Source organism: Varroa jacobsoni, unplaced genomic scaffold, assembly GCF_002532875.2.
Source record: "Varroa jacobsoni isolate VJ856 unplaced genomic scaffold, vjacob_1.0 scaffold_154, whole genome shotgun sequence".
Lineage (NCBI taxonomy): Eukaryota > Metazoa > Arthropoda > Arachnida > Mesostigmata > Varroidae > Varroa > Varroa jacobsoni.
This window is the reverse complement of record NW_019213056.1, coordinates 270,262-287,203: the sequence shown is the minus strand read 5'-3', so window position 1 is coordinate 287,203 and position 16,942 is coordinate 270,262. Positions and strand designations below refer to the sequence as shown.

At 40.4% G+C, this 16,942-nt stretch overlaps 2 protein-coding genes across 3 annotated transcripts in view; one reads left to right on the top strand and one right to left on the bottom strand.

Annotated features, from left to right (window-relative positions):
* The window catches only part of LOC111269965 (tachykinin-like peptides receptor 86C), a 50,442-nt gene that overhangs the window by 31,944 nt on the left and 1,556 nt on the right, over positions 1 to 16,942 (bottom strand). Inside the window, exon 2 of the mRNA XM_022849925.2 lies at positions 3,374 to 3,570. Coding sequence (XP_022705660.2) covers positions 3,374 to 3,570 — 197 coding nt within the window. The remainder of the gene's footprint in view (positions 1 to 3,373; positions 3,571 to 16,942) is intronic.
* Positions 8,534 to 15,700, top strand: LOC111269971 (uncharacterized). 2 transcript variants are annotated; one of them, XM_086972320.1, is made up of 4 exons: positions 8,534 to 9,143; positions 10,164 to 10,311; positions 14,757 to 14,928; positions 15,573 to 15,700. In XM_086972320.1, the coding sequence occupies exons 1-3, from the start codon at positions 8,750 to 8,752 to the stop codon at positions 14,911 to 14,913; spliced, it is 699 nt and encodes a 232-aa protein (XP_086828446.1). In that variant the 5' UTR covers positions 8,534 to 8,749; the 3' UTR covers positions 14,914 to 14,928; positions 15,573 to 15,700. The 2 variants fall into 2 exon arrangements, with proteins under 2 accessions (XP_086828446.1, XP_022705669.1); XM_022849934.2 differs by lacking the exons at positions 14,757 to 14,928; positions 15,573 to 15,700 and adding an exon at positions 11,625 to 11,795.

Genomic DNA, 16,942 nt, shown 5'->3' with positions numbered 1-16,942 from the left:
TGCTGTTGAAGCGTTTGCTTATTTAGTTCATTAGAGCTAAGTATCTCTGGCGGTCGTGCGACGCTGAACCTGGACCCTCAGGATGTTTCGTTCGGATTAACTAGCTTTCCTTGTCTATAGCTGTAAGCGATAGTATTTTACGAAAGTAACATGATCATTGTCAAATTTTACAATGACCGCTCCTGTTAACACGAGATGGGCGAGCGATCGGCTACGGCATAACGGAGTCTATTGCAGAAAAATAACATTGATGTCAAAAATTCGTATAGGAAAACCTTTCGCATCTGTGACACTTCATCCAAATGATTATCGAAGTCATCTACTGATGACTTGATAGATTGAGGCCACACCAATCCTCCCCGTTGTCACCAATCCCTTCTACTGGGTGGAAGTGTACCGAGAGATTTGTAAGGTAGTCACATATATACAACACTGATTTCATCCACATGTATTCTTTCTTGACAAATGGACAAAACCTGTTTGTGATCCGCCGTACCCCGATACATTCTTTTATATTTCATCTTTTACATTTAAAATCATTACATGTACCGTGCTGCCCGATGATCCTCGAGTAATTTTCCGGCGGGCATTGAATCGAACGTAACACACTTATAACATAACTAACAGTCACTGCTATAAGGCTGACTGCAAACGTGTAAGAATAGATAGTTTTAAATATGTATTCGGCTTTTCTAATTAAATACATATTTTTCGTGATTCGTTTATAAAAACCACGTAAAACAGTGTATTCATACAGCACCGTTAGTGATTCATTGTTCAAGCTTTCCTTGCACAGCCTCCCATCAAGCGCCGAGCTTATGAACCTTGCGCACCACCTTGTGGACCTCTTGTACTCGTGTCGACGATTACACTCCAGTATGATGCGTCGGGTATATTAGTTCGAAAAAGGGCATGAACTTTGCGTTAAAGGTCGCTGTTGACCCAGTTATACGTTGTGTGCTGTGTTGTATGGCCTCCCGCTCCCGACACTGGCCCTGTCCGTAAGCTACTCTTACGAAGAACAAAAAAACAACGCCAGCGGTAGGAAAATAAAATAAGGACTCCTTAGAGGGAAACAGATCTGCGGGCAGCGATTAGAAAGAGAGTAAAGATAGTAACCTGTAAGGTCTATGATAATAACAAGCCATGCTTTCCTCTTGAACTGTCACTTTTCCTTGGCCATTTTGAAGACCCTAAACGATACACAACCTACAACGATAACACTAAAATAATCTCTCGAGATGTTTCCTGCTCTTTTTCCCTGACGCCTTCTGACTTACATAGACGGCAAATGTTTGTCAACATGATCAGAGACGACGAAATTGCCGCCGCTACCTTCCTCGAGCGTCAGAGTGATTGAGTGGAAGTAACACGGATCTGAGGTCCGATCTTGCGGTCATATTAAGCTGCGCAAGCAGGAACTATTCAAGTAGAGAGTAAATGGACTGGGCACAGCGAAGTGACACGAAAGGCTGTTCCGAATACAACAGTAAGCTTCGAGTATTACTATAAAAAAAAAAACCGCAAAGGTAGAGCCAAGACACGAGCTGAACTTTACGCAACAAGGAACCTCATTGTGAGAGAAGATAACTTGAAATATAACGACAGAAGGCGAATGAAACTTGTAGTGATTCACAGCGAAACAGAAAAAAGCTCCCAATATTCAAAGATTAGATTCATTGTACAGGCCAAACTAAGGCTATCTAATACGCACCCAAACGAAATGCTGGGTTACGTAACGGGCTAGAGGTGCTTGATGCCTTACGGGTCGCCCGCCTAGTTGTTTTTAGAAATACTATTAATATTTGCATATATTTTAAACGTTTACGCTTCTGATTGTCAATGACCAATAGGCCATCTTTTTTTGTAAGCCCTGCGATGCGATTGAGCACAAAGCACACAACTAGAGTAGATTTACCAATACGTAGTAGTATAATACATACGTAATAATAGCATACCGTATTCATATGGTATAAGAATAAGCTCGAAAAATTTCGGTGAATGAATGCTTCGGCTATGTATTTCGTCGCTACCAGCTCAGCCACAGCTCAGTCGTCGGTATCCAATTTATTTTATTTATTCATTCATATATAGCTAAATTAGCGTAAAAGTAACTCCTTACATTTTCCACACAGTTTGGCCAATAAGAACCAAATACCGTCATACGTCATAATTTTACTATACTAAATAAATAATTGTATAATGGGGAGATTGATCGGAATTGTACTGTTGTTAATTAAAACTAATCACAAATAACACCAGATCGTCAATAGCCTGTTACGCCTTATCAATTCTAAAATGTATATAAAGTAATAGATTGATGCACAAGTAACGCCCGCGTGTTTCAAACGTCCTTTTTTACCAGTCGTTTGCCATTAGATAGTACTCGAAAGCACTTTCTCTCGTCATGAACGTCATCGCTAGTAACCTCTGCTCACGTTCAGACTTGAAAGCTAGATACACTTTTGCTACATTGCTGATATGATATGATACGATGATTTCGCTTCTGTCAAGGTAAAAAACCTGCGAAAATAGCCCGGACAATTTGCCATGTATGGCTAGGAGCTAGAACTGAAAGCACTGCGCAAAGTACTCTTGCTAAGTTCAAAAATACTGTCTTAGGCGTAGAGGAAGGATTCCATGCTCGGCCGGCCCACCGGCCGTTCGAATTCGATAAGGGCCGCCTGAAGTCACCTTTGAAAAGGCCGGGCGAATAAACCGAACACAGACTGTCAGCAGACGTTTGAAATCTATGGCGTCATAAACCGGCTGAAGAGTGCAGAAAGACCTGCGCTCATTGTCTATCAGTATCTCTCCCACTTTTCAGCAAAAAGTAGTTATAATAATAAGGTTTTACTGAACAACAATCCAATAATAAATTTTTAATCAATTTTAAGTTCAGAAATGAATGGTCGGCGCCGGGCGATGCCCGTCAGTATAAAGCAAAACTAGATTTACATAATATAACGACTATGGTTTGCGTTTACAAGACTAATAGAGCCTCAGTAGGACTCAAGATAACCCTATATCATCCAGCCGGATCGAGTAAACGGGGCTATTTTACAGAAAAAAAATATATTCGGCACGGCAGAGCAATCCTTGCAGAAGTCATCGCCTTTTTCGAACTCCGCCTCGACGTAGCGCCAGATTTTCCCGTCAGTGGTAATCGGAATTCATATAAGTCGATCTAACGTTCGAGCGCCTCTAAAAAACTAGTTGAACAAAATTGGACCAGAACATTTCCGATCAAAAATTGTTAAAAAATGCCAGAAACTCATACGGAATCGCGATAGAAATACTATTCTGGTTTCTTATTAGTTTTAAAAGCCATCAATACTACTTATTCATATTATACGTTGGCCTCCGTTCATACCTAGAATTCATCCAGTAGTAGATAAATGGATTATACATGCAGTTGGACATGGCCAGCCAATAGATGACTAGGTATAAGGGCTGCGCCCATGTTGTGTACGTCACATCCGGATCGAGGTACGTGTAGATGAAGTAAAGATGGTAAGGGAGCCAGCACACTCCGAAGATCATCACAACGACAACAAGCATACGGACCACCTGAAATTTGACAATGAGTTTAAAGGAAAGGTCAACAAATCGGATAATGGCTCAGGTAAGTGAAGGGTGTACGCGAGCACGTAACAAACATCAATCCCTAGTCAACTTCTAGATAATGTTGTGTGTAATCGATGTTGTAAAGTTATTTTCGCAGCTTTCACTGTTTTCTGCGTCGCCCCATACTCCTCAAGTAACTTTAGCCAATTTTTCAAACCATATGTTAAAAAGAGACGAAAACAATGCCGAAGCCGATTTACGGCATTTTCTTATAGCTTACTTGAAGCGATATATGGAACCGCTGATGTGGTTGGTTATCAAAACAGAGCCAACGATTACCACCTTAATACATGTCATAGTGCTTTACACGCCGCTTTTCGCAAACCAGGCTTAGATCGTTTATCGGAAGTCTGTTCTGCTTTCACCAGTCCTTGAGTGGGCGAAACACTAGTGATCTTCAATTGGCGGAACCATTAGCAGATATTCATAGCGTAAGGAAGACTAATATCTTGTACAGATATTTCGTTCTTTTCATATCTAGGCTAAAGGCTGCTTGTTTCTTCTGCTGAGATCGTTGCTCCACAAGTGGCATCCGCTCGTAAATGGATCTTTAGTTATCGTAATATGAACGACACCCTGTCGTTCTCTTCTCCTGCGTATATTAGGAGAAATAGTGTCAATTCTAATCTACGTTAACCCTGTGATATTACTGTGTTTAAATAGTCTGACACTGCCATCCCAGTTTGTCGTCGTGACAATGCGGCGCTAAACGTGGGGCGACGTGGTGGTTTAGGTTCGAACTCGGACGCATTAATACTTCGTTTCGTGATGAGAGCCAGCACTGGCCACAGAGCTCGACACGTTTCATTGAGACGGCACAGGGAAACCTTTCTGAGATTTCAGCTAGCGAAGATTAAAGTACATCAGTGATGCAGATTGGCCTGCCTAGTTCAATGAGCTTCTGTCTAGGATAATCGCGTTATCCAATGTAGACAAGATAGCTCATTTTCCTGTGTCTCAAATGGTCGGTTCCATAATAGGTCAATTGGGCACGATTATAAACGTGCGTCCTGTATATCTGGACACACATCGTATACCGTATGATATATTTCAAGGTAAACATTTATTGTTCAGCTTTCGCCTGTCTATGCCTCTAGTCATAGGAGTTTTGAGAAAAAAAATATGTACTACAAATTTATACTACAAACAAAAAAATTGATCTAGGAAATGCCTTCCACATATCAACGACTTAACAACTCCGCAGGTATTTGTCAGGAAACGTTTCTAACGTGTTTTCGTATTATGATTTACATTAAATTAATATGCACAAATAGAATTAATTTAGAATAGAAAAAAAAGTGTTTAATTCACTATTTTTTCTTATTACATTAACAGACTAAAGCGACATTAAACTTATAATCAAGACCATATAGGTTAAATGTTGGATAGATGTTTTTTGTTCGAATTGAGCAAAATATTACTGTTACAAGGCGGTCTGCAAAAACATACTTCATAAAAATAATAACAGAATAGAAATCCACGCTCTATTTAAAAGATTACCGACGCCCTCGAAAGAAAATCACTTCCAAAAGTTCAATGTCTCAAAGCACCTAAGTTATGCCTTTTTCACCACTGTGCATATATCTATATATAGTATAGAACGTTTGAACCCGGGGAGCGCTTGAAGAAATATTGCTTTCAACTTACTATTTTTATCTAATGAACTTCTGTTTCCCTGATATAGGTTCTTCCGCGTTGATTTACATGGGTCTTGAGGATACGCCATGATACTGGCATTCGTTACAAGTCGAGGTCAATTTCATCTCTGTATAGCAATATATATTCCTCAATAATAATAATAATCAACATACATAGAAATTACAGGTTATCTATATTGTTTTCTCATTCAGTCGCTTACTCTGTTCGATCTTCTAATTTCTAAAACCGCTCCGCATACTGTTTTCAACCTATAAACTGCAAACAAATCAGACCGATTTGAAACTTCCGCAAACTTTCCGTGGGCCATTCTCATTAGATCCAAGGCCTGACAAAGGTCAATCAAGTCCACTCTTCGACTTCTAGCCAGTTCCAAGCAGCATTTAAAGAGAACCTTTACGCGACATAGCACAATGAGCAGACTAAGAAGAGGTAACCCACTATTAGTTCTTGTTGGCTATGCCCTCGATTCCTTTCTACGCTGTGCCGACTATACCATTTAGGATTTGTTTCCATCTATCCTGCCGCAATCACCTGCTTCACGTCAAAGAAACAGAGTTCTAGGATTAGGTATCAGCGAACCTAGGTGAGCCTGTCATCATGGACAGAATAGGTAAATAACGACGTTAATACACGGATAGCTGAATAGAACGCACACTATCTTTTTTCCATTGGCTAACAGACCAATAACGAGCCGCTTTTAGGCGGGCAGAAGCTGCCCGAATAGGCCCCATGTGACGCCTTGCTTAGTTGCTCGCGTGCCGCAATGTGGCCCCCTAATAAGACAATGTTTGATATATGCTGTACAACACTGGGGCCTGTTTTAGTATAATTAGGTGGTGCTTTTCCGCCCTTGGATCTCATGTTGGGCAAAATATTCCATCGATGGCGTACAGTATTTATACGTAATTTTATTTCATCTAGGCACAAGAAGCTCAAAAGGCCGAACAGTTATTCACACATGGATATGGTGACTAGTTAAATGAAAGCAAAAATGCGTTACGCACACGCATAGACTCTCGCTTTGTTAAAGACAGATTATTAAAGTAAAGCTTATGTCTGCGTGAAATCAGTTTACAAGTGAGACATACTTCGAAGCATCAGTTACGCAATGGTATATTTAACGTAAACAGTGACCGCCGACCTGGTAATCATATTTGGCTAATTGGGCTAGAAATTCTGACCCTGTCCAAAATGAAACGGACTCCGCGAGATTGGGCGTTGCAGGTATTACAGATACTGCTATATGTAACATGTGTGACGGTTTCATATCTCGCGCCAAAGCAGCTGCTGGCGCTGGTGTCGAATACACTATTTTCATTGGTTGATGTGTGTGTCTTTTGTCAAACTTAGAAATTCTTCATTTGAGTTTGCTCGTTCTTATGTGGATACAGCTTACCCGATGGCTATTACGAAGTAGGTTCATTCTTGTAGAGAAGAGAGAGAGAATAACTTCAAAAGACTCTTAAAACTGTATCGCCAATATAGCTTATTTTTCCATGCACACATACATGTATATATATAAAGTAAGGTAAAACTAGTTGTCCGAAAGCTAAGAACAAAGAAAGCACTGAGAGTCCTTCGCGCAATGTTTGCAAATTACATTAAACATGAAAAGCAAACACTCGATAATAACTGCTAATAAATCTACTTTCTTTAACGTCAACTAATTATTAATTATTACATTTATGGCTGTGTATATCTGCTAAAGCATACTAAAATTATGCTTTAACAGAAATACACAGCCATAAATGTCCATTATGCCATCAACGCGCATTTCGTTTTTCGGCCTGCGTCCTGTTCAGATCACTTGTGTCCAGCAGAAACCTGAAAGGCCTTCTAATTCAAAACGACTTAGGTCAACGTAAGTGATATCTTTGCGGCTAGATTTCTTTTCACGTATCCTTACGTAGCCATTACAGATCCGAAGCTGCGCACACAAGAGCCTTAACAGGCATGACGTTCCATCTAGGCTTGTGATTTTCTAATGACAACTTCTTCTACCATCGCCTAATGTAGTTGACGCCTGTTTGTACTTTTACTGCTAAAAATTGTCAGCATATGCGGTTTGACGTTGTTTTCCCAAGTTCCATCCCGTTGAAGCTTTTCTAGGCGACAGCCGAAGCGTCGTCTCATGCGTCTTTCAGGGAATATAAAATTGAAAAAATATTCGTAAAATTCGCCGTACCTTGGATACTTGAGATTTTGCTTTTCCTCACGAATGTACTAGTGAAGTTCTGGCAGATTAGCAACGAAAAAAAAAAAAAAAGCGCGCTAAATCTGTGGTTTTGAAGCGTGAAAAAATTATTGAGGTTGATTATGTGCAACGGCGGATAACCCTCAAGTCTTTGATTTTTTTAATTCTCTTAAAAGTCTCTAGACAGTCTCGATGTATATATTTTCATATTGGCTCGATTAGCGGCCAAAGTGAGGCTTAATTCGAGGCCGACATCAAGTTGAAATCAATTGAATGACACATGATCGACTGGGCACGATTAATAGCGCCTGTAGTCGTTTATAGGGTGTCCACGGTGATCATTGGCTGTGACTAACGTGGTTAAAGTGTAATTTTTTGAGCATAAGCGTGAATGACGACCCTGCTAGTTATATCATCAGGCTTGTCGCCGACCACGTTCTGTACCCAGCCAAAAACGACGACCATATAAACCTGGGTATGGCGTTTCCCAACGCTGTCCTGCTAACACATCTTATAGAATCTTTGAAAAAAGGCTCCGTTCAACGAATCAACTTTCGTTAACTGTAGAGAGGCAAATATATATAATGGAAAGCTGGTGGTTTGGCGCAAAATGTAAATGACCTTTGACAAAACCATGTATAGTATAGGCCGTATTACTAAGAAAGATCGCTAACGATGACGACGCAAATGCTTAACGTCATATAGCAAACGGCATGCTTAAACATAGGCGAATATTTCTAGACATAATCCCAGCTAACGGACAACACAGCATCCGTCAAATGAATTGATTCCAGTCCAAAAAAAAGAAACGTCATTTATTGTTCCCTGTGTGATGACTAGATCCAGCCTGGTGGGTTACGCTTATCAACACTACAATAGCCTCCATACGGTCCGGAATCCGGACTATCTTACGTGTCTATAAGTTTAATAGGCAAGTACGTTACCGCATCATTATTACGTAGATAGTATTCTACTGATTAACTAGTCTCCCAACTGGTCTTTCCAATACGATTCGCGCTTTTTTTCAAAATTCGTTCGCATACGGTCCGAGCGATGAAACTAGCAGAGGAAAAGACAAATGCGTCCTGTGTTCGTATAGCTTTAGAATAACGAAACATGTGACTAGTCAAAGGAAGGCGCCGTCGTACTATGCAAATATTGAAAGGCAAAAACTGGGCATCATTCGTAGTTTCCCGTACATGCCCTATATGGCTTGTTGGTGTTCTTGCCGTGATGTCTTCTTATACTCGCAAGCCATTCGTTGCGTAGATGGCTCTACCAGTTTCGAGCGATGGTAATGTTGAGAGGTGCTTCCAAGAAATGAAGTTATCTGTCTTCGCTATAAGTAGCGTGGCCCAACGGGGTGGTTTCGGTGAACATTGCACGGACGCAAATATCGGTGCGGGACGAACAAGCAATAATAAAATGTTTATTACAGTTGGGCAAATGCGGAAGCAATGTTCGGTGTTTTCTTCGCCTTTGCTAAAAGCGTTCGCGTTCCACTTCATCCTTCTATCGACAATCGCAGTACTCTGTCAGGCGACAAGCACTGAAAGGGAATTTGATCCGGTCCTCATCATGACCAAACGTACCACATCTGGGACAATGTTGACCAAACCTCCCCGGGCGTGGGAAGGAACCCAGCAACCTAAGAATCTCAATAGTAAGTCTTCCAGCAGGTATAGAACGTGTGCAGTTTCGAAGCAAGAGGTCACTGCTTGCGTCTCGAGACGGATGTGCATGTAGGTAACATAGGCTGAATTCAATATGGACGAAACTGTCTTAGTAGGAGGGAGTATCTTATGAAAAAAAAATACTATTAATTAACTCTTGATTTTTATCCGAAGTTTATGAAATCAGAAAGAGGAATTTCTTTTTACTTGCACGGTACATTTGCCATTAAATGGAGTTAATTGGAACGATTCCTTAGGTGTTTCCATTACGAGAACATTTTCCAATCCTTCCCATACTGTGTAATTTGTCTTAGTAAAAAATTTAGGTTTCTCTAGAAAAATTTAATCTATTTCATGAAAATACGCGTTCTATTCGATTAGGCCATCGGGAAAGAGCGTCTTTTATAAACTGTGTCATGTTAGATTTCATTGCATATTCAGCAGGATTTTTTTACGGTGATGGGGCACTTTATTAATCTTGTCCACATTAAACATCAATTACATAAAGCATGATTTAGATATAGCTCAAAATAAGTCACTTCTCTATAACTATTGATTTTTAATCGATTGAGTTCGCTTGACGCACGCACCGGTCCAAATGACGCCACTAGTTAACACCTCAGAACAACCAACAGAATTTTTGTTGTATTGGTCTCCCGAAGGCTACCGAGGTCTTGCAGGGTGAAAGCTGGTTAGAATGCGACTTAAGTGAAGCTTGTATGCTTGAAGGACAAGTGCAATGTTGTATCAACATGAGGAAAATTTTCTAGCTATACCGTTCTCGAGGTGCGGGCATTAGACAACCCAAAGCGCTGTGCTGGAAACACAGCTCGGGTCTTGTGTCTGGTTTTACCATAATTAGACATAGCTGTCCGGGACGGCATTAGCCCTTGTCTCTCTATACTTTTGTATAAAGTAAAAGCACGGTTGTTTAGGGACAAGTTTCCTATCGTTATTATTGAACGCAACAGCAACACTATCTCACCGTGCTTTTAATTTATATCCTTCAGGTCTATCCAGTATGCTGTTAAAGATGTCGAGTGTTTTCCCGTTTAAAACGTACAATGATAGTTTGCGTTTTGCGGTGGCAGTAACGGCAGGACTCTTCGCACTGATCGCATTGTGTGCCCTGGCACCCACCATGTGGATGGGGCTCAGGTAAGTTGATGTATGGATTTCGAACAGGATCTTTTTTCTATTATTTAAGCATTATATAGGCAGCGATCGGCCGGTGGCAGTAATGCAAATTGTATTAGTATACTTCAACTCCGGCTGAGTACTGAAATTCTTCCTATCTTATGTTTTTTCGTGCTTCAAATTGTCCGCTTATCGTCGTCGTACGAGCACTACATTTAGTACATTTTTCACGCAAGGAATATAGCGCTCGTTATACACTGCGTGCCCCGGTGATGTTCAGAGGAGCAAAACCCGCGGACAGCAATATAGATATAGATAGAAAGTTTCGTTTAACAAAACGAGACTTTCGCTAGCCGCGCTCCTGCCTTTCCGGTTCTTAGCTTTCGAGAAGTCTATTGCTGATTGTTACATATCATAAGTCAGGCATAAGTGCTCATTTATCGTTTCTTTCTCATTGCTGCTTTAATATTTCCAGTAGTTCTGCGGGTACCGCCGCTTCAGTCTGCACAATCAACAACATATTTCCAGATGGTGATTTCCATCTCTTACTCGGCGGTACCGTCGGAGTAACCGTTGACATCAGGAGCCAAACTGAAATTCTTCATTTAAAATACTCGATTATTCGCTTGTTTCATGAGAGGATTACTGTACATTTTTTTAGATATACACAAAATTATGTATAATCCAAATTCTTGGCTTTATTGGATCAAGAGAAAAAACAACAATGTTGTGTTTCACCATTATATTTTTGTAGAACTCCAGTCCAGTATGGATGTAGCCAATTTCCACGTTCGTAAGAGACGTAAGTTTTGTTGTTGTAAGAGATATTAGCAATGCCAGTTAAACCTGAAAAACCTATTTGTCGGATTACCGGTTTGCTACTAAGGTTTTGTCAAAAACTACACAGATTTTCTTTAAACAGAATTAGCTATTGCCCTGTCCTCGTACAAAGTACGTCACAAATGAAGTACGCCGTATTTCCCAGCAAAACTATTGAAGGACTGACTGGTCACCGTCTTGGAGTTGGACCTTTTCCAGTGAATATATACTGCAGAAGCTTTAGCCAACTTCCCCAAGTGGGAAAGGGTTTTATGTCCAAACTACAGAAGTTGATCTTTTAGCCCACACAGTACCTCAACATCTTCAAGTACCTAAGTGTAGTGCTAGAAGACGACAGATAAAAGAATGAATAAGTATGCTCAGCAATGCCCCTATTCACGTAATGTGTTGTATGTAACAGACATATGTAACTTATCGCTGCGAGTGTTATCGTTATTGATAGCCCTATAAGTAAGTTTTCAACGTATTAACTTGCCCGCTTCTGGCAATTCCAGGTACGTTTTGCGGGCACAGTTCAAGGAATTCCTGCTTTAACGGCGCCAAATAGCTGTACTGTTTTCATCTAAATCATTATTCTAATTAGTTAATTATTGAATATTTTTTTCAATAGGACCCTTTTTATATATAAAATAAAAATATAATTATTGAAAAAAGCAAAGAATAAATTTTATTTTCTTTTTTATTTAACCATGTTTGTGTGGGTCGTTCTCAGGAACGTAATACTACGCTCCAACACCACGCTAGGGTGTTTAATAATATTAATATTTTATTTCAGTTTGAGCTTTGCCTTAATGTAGTATGCCATATTTCAATGCAATGCTCCCGGTGTTCAAATAGATACCGAGTCCGTTTATGGTGTCTCATTATGTTCAACCGATTCCGCGACTTCATCGACCGTATAGCACCGTGCAGTCAGCGCGGAACGAAGTTCGATGAGAAGAAATTTAGCCGAACGTGCTTAACTTTGTCAGAATTGATGAAATTAAATATGAGCTGCAAAAAATCATGTCGATATGTGATCTGTCGGTACTACGATCGAAAGAAAAACAAAACCAAGCGCGATAAATAGCAATACTAATTCAATCGGTTCCTACGGTCGTGATCAATGGAAGTTAACGGCTTCAGCATACGATGTTCTCCACAAAGAAGATTAACTGGGGAAGCCAACCGTTCAATTATCACCACTATGAAGCAATCTGACCTGTCCTTCATGCAAAAAACTTACGTCACCTCTGACAGGTCGGACGTTAGGCTGATACGTGACTACAGCTTGCCGAATCAGGCCACGAATTCTCAATGACGATAATAACAAGTATCTTCGATTCGAACTATGCGTAAGCTCCATTGCTAGCCTCCTCTGTTCGAAAACTTCTTACTAAACCTTCCGAACTTCCGAGTGACATTGGTCAGCCACCTCTGACCTTTGTCTCAACCCCTTAAGTCGGTCGTCTTGGCATTTTTCTGGGATCAACCATTGTGTGCGATATTAATTTAGGTTCGCGTTCCCTCGTGTTTTTCCTTTTGCCGTAGTCTACCTTGTTTATGCCAGAAGCGTTCTTGTACCGACGCAATGGGCTGCTGTATGATGTTAGCTCGCAGCACGCGAAATTTCGCAAAGGTAATCCAATCTGGGCGGATTCCCGATAATAGTTAACGAACACCAGCGTGCCGACAATTGTCTTCTCAAGGATTTCCCCGGTGCGGACAACAGCTGGGAAGCATTTCGAGACTCGATTACGTGGTTAAAGCAAGTGCATTGATGAAGTTAAACGTTGCATCCGAGAGTTTTGCCATGAGACACTGATGGGAAGTTCGATTACGGGCTACGGAGAGGACTGGAAATAACGACGACGCTCCGATGCGACAATCGGATCCACTGAACTCTAGCTCAGCGAAGCGCGGCGTATGCGCTATAGAACTGCAGAGAATTAGAAACACCGACGTTTTTTTTTTGTAAAGAGCGGCGTTTGCCTTAGGTTTCACATTCAACTGTTTCAGTTGTGTGGTGCTAATGCTTCTTTATACCTATACCGCTAAGCGGACACGGCGACTTGCCATTTATCTACTAGGAACATTTGCTTAGGATCTTCGTTTCAATCACCGGTTCACTTTAATATTGAGTAGGATCGCACTGTAGATACGTGATGCGTTGCTCTTTTTCGTCTGCACTTGTCACTCTCCGTACGCTTTCGTCCTTTGAATGACCTAAAGTAGGACAGGCGTTCGAGCTTATCATGCTTGATTTCAAAGGTTCAAGAAGCTTAATTTGCTATTCCATATTATAACCAGCGGTAATTTATTAAACAGGTAATTTTCCTTGATGATGGCTTGTTTCGATCAATATCGAGTATTATACGGACCGCTATCGATTAGTAAGACTGCATGTTAGAAAACAAATGAAAAAATAACAGCTTCAAAATACTAGTACTATTTTTAGTGTAGTGATAGTATATGAAACGTGAAATATTAATACAAAAAATATCGTACTTACCATGGGCTTTCAACCCAAAATATTCCCACGGGCTTCAAACGAAGGTCTGATCGAGCTGTTTGTTCAACGAGCGGACGGTTTCTGTTTATGCTTACAAACAATAGTAATGCCAGTAGAAGCTTCTAGGTCTTTGAATCGGCTTTTTAAACCCCCGCTGCATACACCTATTCGATACAGACCAAGTCGCTTCTGCCTGTGCAAACCCCCCTGAGTAGATTTCAGCTCAGTTAGCTGTGGTCTCGACTGAAACCCGTACGGACAGCAAACTAGAAGGTGGACCAAACAATGTGAGAAAAAATACAGATGGGTAGCCTTTATCTATTTTATTCGGTCTCGGTACTAACATCGCCTTTCCACTTCATCGCTGGCATGCGAAGCCTGACCCAGGTTTCGGGAGAAAATTCTGTTCCAAAGGCGACTTTTGTGGCGGAAATGGAGGCAAGACCAAAGGTCAGCTAGCATAATGACGATGACGGGAGCGGCCCAGCTATGCCCTGTTTGTCGCTTGTAACTTCATACGTTACCTCACTATTAATGAGATGTAAGATCATTTGTGCTCGAGCAAGAGCGTATCTATCTATTTGTTTGTTTAAAAGCTCGTTTTTCCCAACGAGAAATTAAGGACCCGGAAGCGTGTGCGCCGCTAGTTTCGCTTACGTCAGGAGAACATGTCGGAAGACGTGCCTACTAAATGGAAATACTAGATATAAGCATACAATAAAAAAACCTAAGCTAATCAAGTGGTACATTAGTGGTGCATAAAGCGTCACATACGACGTGGACGCTTTTCTCTTATGCAGCTTCATAGCATCGATGCTTCTGTAACGAGCAGCACTCTCTATGGCATGGTAGTAACTCATTTGCTGACCTAATTTTGAAAAACGTCAAAATTGAGGTCGAAATATCAATATTATTATATGTATAATTGCTTAGAATTCTACGCCTATTTTTAACGCGTACTGAGCCCAGTTGTGATTTTCTCTTGTACTAAGAAATCACCTTTTTTTCTATTTGGCAATTCTCAAAGGTGCAATTGGACTTTCAACGGTATTTACGCTAGAAGGATCCACTAGAAGGACCTAATGTTTACCCAGTGGGCGATTAAATTTCTGCATATGTCCTTGTTGTCTTGCAGTTACGTGGTGCGTACCCACATATCTTCTGACCTAATCTTTTTATCTCTACGAGGCCAGTGCTGTATTCGGACAGCAAAAGTGATATCTGAGGTACGAGCCTTCAAGTGGATCTACTGGTTTTCGAAATCGACAACATCGAATATTTCGAAGTCTTGAAGACTAAAAACTATGGTAACACAAAATAATATTTAAAAAATCCCTAAGTAAAATCCGATTAGAAACGAACTAGATTGAAATTTTTCAAGATGGCCGAAAATGACAAAACATTTTTAAAGGAACAAAAGATAATGAGTTGATCTCTTATTTTCGAATATAGTTTCACTTCCTCTACGTTCTATCATAGGTTCACTAAGTCAATTATTTCTGTTGCGTTCTGCTACTTCTCAAGAATAAACTTTGCGAATTATAATTGTTTATCCGGCGATCTGTCTTCTTATCTATTGTCAAACTGATTTATCTTCGTTGTACTTCTTCCTCTTATGAGATGTCTACGCTGTCATGCTTAACAAATCTGGTGTAGAAAACCCAAATTCGCAAGTTATGTTACGCTATTCAAAGAACAGGGTGTCAACAGATGCTCTACAAAGCGAAAAGAGAGAGCTCTCAATTAGCGTATAACACTTCGGCAGGCAGGTAGGCAGGCAGGAGGGAATCACGAGGAAGAACTTCAGTAAATCACTGGATCAACACAATACACGCTTATTTTATATGTGTGTTCTGTACAGCAAATATGAAGGCGCTAATCTTCTTCACAATTTATCATGACGATTTGCTCCTAATAGGCGTATATTATTTTTGTTTTATCTTGTTCACAGATTTGCTGTGGCGAACCTCGTTTAGAGTAAGTTCTTGATTGGTTGAAAGATCATCTCATCAAAGAGATTGGTAGAAGATAAGAAAATTAGTATCTGCATGTTTATTAATTGAGACCTTTGGTAAAGCGAAGTTTCTTCGACTGTGCATAGATAATCAGATAATTTTTCAGCTTTTTCTGTGACTCTTGACACGGTTAGACGTTAAAAAGGAACTTTCTGCAGACTAACGCTTTGAAGTTTTCTGCACTGAAATAAAGGGGAAAAAAGGGGCTAAAATAAATAAATTGCAAAAAGTGATGGACAAACACGATTTATTAGAATAAATCTGCGCATTACTAGAACCAAGTTATCGTCAACTAGATTCGACACAGAACATTGGTTGTATCGATGCTACCGCGGGATTTTTAGGTAATATTGATGTAGGAAATTACCATACAAATAATAATTTCCGAGCCATTGCCAAGCTAAACAAGTCAGGTGTCAAACAGATGAGAATTCAAGCAAATCATCCAGGTGACTAGTGCAGGCTCACGTGCAAGGAACGGCCAGACTGCACGAGCGACGATCATCTGCCCGATTAGATACCCATACGAATCGCGAAGAGCATGCAGCATACGTGGATCACGCTTGTTGCTATTGCATTGTGGTGAAGAAAGCATTCGTATCTACAGGTGATTATAAGAGACATAATCATATATAGTTGCACGTCATCGGATTAACCCATAGAGAGCTTCTCCTCCGTTCGTAAAAGAGGCATTCGAGCAATTGTGCGTCCCGGCGTTTCAATAGATCAGTTTTCGCTCACATGACACAGCGAGATGTCCTAGTATAAAAACGCTCACTGAAAAGGCTAACAAAAATAAATTATTTCTACGTACATAAGGGAATAAACTGGACTCCACTGAGACCCCTTATGGCCTGCTGCATAGCTGGTAGATAGAACAGGCCGAACTTTTACAGGATAAAGAGGCTGCAATTGTGTCTCGATGTTCTACCCAACATGCTAAACGTCACGTATCGATTACCTCTGGATGTAGAAGGATACATAAGCGTAAGCTTCTCCCTGGTTACCCTGTTTATTTGGACGAAACATTTACTCAAATCGTTGTATATTCTCGATGACGAAACAGACAAGTCACATAAAAGTAATAAAACAATTCATAAGAGCTGGCCAATTGGTTCTTAATTGAATATCACATAATATGTATTGAGCGAATATCTATATTTAGACGGCCATATCACTAATAATTCATTACTGTGAATTATCTTGAAGACCCTCAATATTGGCTGATGTTTTCTTAGTTGGATGTTCACGCCGAAGTGTATCCGGCTGCCAATGTCTTACAAAACATTTACTAAGAGGAGCTCAA

Excerpts from the sequence above, each read along its gene's own strand:
- LOC111269971 (XM_086972320.1), top strand. The coding sequence starts at position 8,750 with ATGGCTCTACCAGTTTCGAGCGATGGTAATGTTGAGAGGTGCTTCCAA. Across the intron at positions 9,144-10,163 it reads GCAACCTAAGAATCTCAATA|GTCTATCCAGTATGCTGTTA; the intron begins GTAAGTCTTCCA and ends TATATCCTTCAG. Across the intron at positions 10,312-14,756 it reads ACCATGTGGATGGGGCTCAG|TTACGTGGTGCGTACCCACA; the intron begins GTAAGTTGATGT and ends GTTGTCTTGCAG.